General features: G+C 51.2%; 1 protein-coding gene across 1 annotated transcript; it reads right to left on the bottom strand.

Annotated features, from left to right (window-relative positions):
* Nucleotides 1-212: 212 nt before the first annotated feature.
* IL1F10 (interleukin 1 family member 10) lies at nucleotides 213-3,257 on the bottom strand. Its single transcript, XM_075562544.1, has 4 exons — nucleotides 3,226-3,257; nucleotides 1,126-1,211; nucleotides 722-849; nucleotides 213-425 (listed from the first exon to the last, which is right to left on the bottom strand). The coding sequence occupies exons 1-4, from the start codon at nucleotides 3,255-3,257 to the stop codon at nucleotides 213-215; spliced, it is 459 nt and encodes a 152-aa protein (XP_075418659.1).
* Between the last annotated feature and the right edge of the window lie 845 nt (nucleotides 3,258-4,102).

The following is a 4,102-nucleotide window of genomic DNA, read 5'->3' on the forward strand; positions in this document are numbered from 1 at the left end:
TACATGGCCCTCCCCAGTGGTCCAAGATAATCTCCCCAACACAAAACCTTTAATTTAATCAAGTTCAAAATGCCCTGTTTACCATGTAAGGTCATGTGTGTATAGGTGTGAGGGATAGCCATATGTAGGGGCCATTTTTCTGCCTCCCCCGGCCTCTGAGCAAGGTAGGCTTTATCTGCAGACGCTAAACTGGAACACAGCCTCCTACAACCCTACCGGCTTTGTTCGAAGTAAAACTCCGTGCGGGCCGTGGGGTCACTCTCCTTGGCTAGGCGTACCGGCTGTCTGGACTCGCCTGGGCCGCAGAGAAACCAGCCAGGCCAAGCAGCAGCTTCGAGCCTGAAGGCAGAACCCAGGCTGCTCTGGAAGAAGGTGAAACGCGTGGCCTGCTCACCGCCCTTGTACAGATCCTCGATGCTCACATCCTGTGGGGGCAAGACACTCAGCTGAAGGATGAGGCTACCAATCAAGCTTGATTGCAGTCCTAGCTGCATGCAGGGCTTGGTCTGTGAAGAACTTGGCAGAGTAGGTCTGGTGGAGAAAACTGCCTTCTGCAGCCTCTCAAGGACAAGGGTGTCGGTACTAGGGGTAGATACCTGAAACAGGAGGATGTGTGTGCCTGGCAAGGGAATCCTCAGATGGGTCCAAAGATGCCAGGACATCCCAGAGGCCAAGCCAAGCAAGCCTTCAGGGTCCCAGAGAATGGGGAGGGGTTTCTCACCTCCAACTGCAGAGAAGGTCCCTCTTCTGTCTCCACGCATGCCAAGCAGCACCTCCCTCCATGGATGCCCAGGAGGATGGGGAACTTGGTGCGGTCCAGGGCTCTGTTGGGGAGGATGCAGATCTTCTCTGGTGGGAAGAGAGGAAAGGAAAGTGCTGGGAGGTAAGAGGACCACAGAGGTCAGGATTGAGGTGATGGAAGGCTTAGGCAGGAAGGAGCTGGACCAGGCATAGCTGCCCTGATCTTGTCATGCGGGCTCCAGGCTGACCTGGGACTCCTGCCCTCAACTGCCTTTTACTCCCCGTCACTTGAAGGGGGCCAGGAGGTGGGAAGGGAGGCCCATGAAAGTGAGTGGCCTATGGAAGAAGAGATGTGTCCCAGTGGCGGGAGGCCCAGATTCTCACCTGGACAGCAGTTGTCTGCACCAGGGTCTCCCACAAGGAGCTGGCTGTCCTTCATGTACAGCGCCTTCTGATCTGCATCCTTAATTCTGGAAGAGAGTTGCAATGGTGATGAACTGCACCCTCCAGGCACACCTTGACCCTGAGCCCTCTCACCTCCATGCTCTCAATTACCGGTCACTGATGTTCTTCTCCCTTTTCCAGGTGAGAAATGGGGCCACCCCCCCCCCAAGAGCAGGTAAAGATCAGGTGAGTTTTAAAGCAGAAGAAGGTCTTCTGAGCTTGTGACTGTCAGTGGCTGACCTCTCTGCCTTCTGTCTCGGTTGGACAGCATCAGGGCCCACCGTGCAGGGATGGGCGGGAGGTGTCCTGCTGATTCAAGTGCTTTTCCAGGCATGTTCTGAATACTTCTCTGGTGATTGTCAAGTGTCTCTGAGAGCTTCATCTCAGATTTCCTGGACCTGGCTGAGTTTGTCACAAATATTTCTTCTCTTCAATAGGAGTCCCTGGTGGTGGCCACAGTTAAGCACTCAGCTACTAGGCAGAAGGCTGGCGGCTCCAGTCCACCGAGAAGCACCTCTGAAGACAGGCCTGGCAACGTGCTTCCACAAGGAGCACAGCCTGGAAAACTCTGTGGAGCAAGACTGCTCCGTCCACAGGGCTTGCTAGGACAGGGTCAATTTGATGACAACTGCTTTGGGGTTTTGTTTGTCTGTGCTTCATCAAGAAACTGTGCAGGGAAATATGATTTGCTTTTCCAATATTTTTAAAGATTTTTTATCAGAGGACATCAACAAATCAGAAAAAAAAATGAAGGGAAAAAAATCTGTGTTACATGAAGTCTGCCAACACGGCTACTCCAGCTGTGGGCCCAGGAAAGCTGTGCTCTGGGGAAGGCCCCGAGGGACTGGTGCCGAATACAGGAGGTTAACAGAGAGCCGGAGCACAGCTTGATTATAGCCCTTGTGGTTGATTGTGGGTATAATAATCAGTCTCAGAGGGCAGATACGTTCTGGGAAGGCGGGGGAGAAACCAGGGTGAACGTGTGGGCATAAAATCCACACAGATTATTAGCTCAGTTGTCTGGCTGGCTTCAAAGATGCCTGTCCACCATCCTCAGGACCTGGGAGCCCTGGTTACCTGCAAGGGCAGAACCACTGCGCACATGCCAGCGCCTCCAGGAGCTGTCTCTCTTCCAGCAACAGCTCATTACAATCCCTTTAGCTAATGGCAGTAGGTGTTCAAAGCAGCTGCATTTCATGATTAAAATACAAACCTCAAAGATCCTGGGCTCGCAGTGGGCACTCTCTGGTAAACCTCAGGGACTCTGCCACCAGAAACGGGTGACTGGAAAATGCTGGCAACATTGTTTGGAGACTCAAGCTATGAGCACCCAAACATTGACTTCTGTTTTGTCGTTGGTACTGTCTGCCCTTCCCAGCCAGTCTGGAGGCCCCGACTGTCCTTCTATGTCTATAACAAGACAGGGTCCAAGGTAGATGGCTCAGGAAATGCATTCCAAGAATCAGCCCTGTTCTATTTTATCATATTCCGTCTTGTGAAGCAAAAGGTCTGAAGTATTTTACAGCAAAACCATAGACAATGAACAATAAGAATATGAGGTAAGAATAAAAATCGTACACAAGGTCAAGTGCAAGTAAGAGTTGGAAGCTCAGGCTATGAAGGAATGCCACAGAGGCCAACACACAAAAGCATGCTGTCCTCGAGATTCTACTGTCAGGGGCCTCTCGGAAGAGGCAGATGGAGTAGCATAAGGTGTGGCATCGGATCCACAGCTCTGCCTTTGGGTCTCAGGGCATTGGTTTAGCTCTCTGAGACTCAGCTTCTAGATTTGTAAAACGAGTTATTTAAGTTCCCCTAGTAGACATCATGGGATGGAGGTAAGGCAGGCAGAATGACTGGTCTCTAGGAAGGCACTCGGGAAGGAGAGCTATTCCCTTTGTAATGATTACATTTAATTGTGGGGCCCTGCAGATTTCTCAGCTAAGAAGGCGCCTCATCCCTCTGACTCAGCTTTCCATATTCCCCGTGTTGCCCCTAGACTCCTTGATTAGGAAAGAGGGAAATGCCAGGAAAACTTACACATAGTATTTTGCCATGGGAAGAGAACACATTTCTGTGGTGGGGGTGTTAGGTCCTTGCTGAAAGGGAAGGAGAGAAGCCTGTTAGAGAATGCGAGATGTGGAGTTCTCTGAAGGTTCCAAGATCACCCAGACACAGGTGGATGAGGCCACTTGTCTACAACGTGCCTATCAGAACCTACCAAAGTCTTCTCCAACAACTCCAGGCAGATCTGCCTCTCCCCAGTTCGGGGAGAACAAGTTGAGCTGGCCTGGTGTGCCCTGGTGCCAGCTGGGAAGCTGGAGAACCCGTCCCTCCAAGGAGCTCACCCTGTAGCACTTTCCAGGGTGGAGAATAGAGTAGGGTGTGCTCTAGACTCAGGGCTGGAGGATGAACCCCATCCCCAAATCTAGTCCCCATTTCCCAACCTGGCCTAGAGGTATTCCACTCCTGCCTACCTCCTTCACAGGTGGTTCGGTCTTTAGTCCTACCTGAGGGATGAAGGCCCTCATTAGGAGGAAGCTCCAGCCTCCAGCTGGAGTGGCCAGGTCTCTCTGGAGAGTTAGAATGCATCGTTGTTTGGAGTTGGACTTGCCTTTAGACTGTTAAAGACTGTTAAAAAGAGAATATCCAGACCCTCTCATCCTGTTTCAGGTGGAAGATGCAACAGCCTTGAGATATGTGGATTTGTGATCTTGAGAATGAGCAATCTAAACTGAAGACTGCATCCCCATGTAAACCCCAGACCACAGAGTTTTACGTGACTTTGACCCTTGACAATGGATTATGTTGTAGTAGAGCTCTTCCCTAGCTCTATCACACTTCAGAAATGTCTGTCTAGAATCCTATTTCTGCCAGGTACAATCGAGTCAGTTGGACCAGTAGTGGCTCTAGACAC

Source organism: Tenrec ecaudatus, chromosome 11, assembly GCF_050624435.1.
Source record: "Tenrec ecaudatus isolate mTenEca1 chromosome 11, mTenEca1.hap1, whole genome shotgun sequence".
Lineage (NCBI taxonomy): Eukaryota > Metazoa > Chordata > Mammalia > Afrosoricida > Tenrecidae > Tenrec > Tenrec ecaudatus.

Bases quoted from the DNA above. Each gene is read 5' to 3' on its own strand.
- IL1F10 (XM_075562544.1), bottom strand. From the start codon at position 3,257: ATGTGTTCTCTTCCCATGGCAAAATACTATGT. The intron at 1,212-3,225 runs GTAAGTTTTCCT...ACTCTCTTCCAG, and splicing joins CCCATGGCAAAATACTATGT to AATTAAGGATGCAGATCAGA. The intron at 850-1,125 runs GTGAGAATCTGG...TCTTCCCACCAG, and splicing joins TGCAGACAACTGCTGTCCAG to AGAAGATCTGCATCCTCCCC.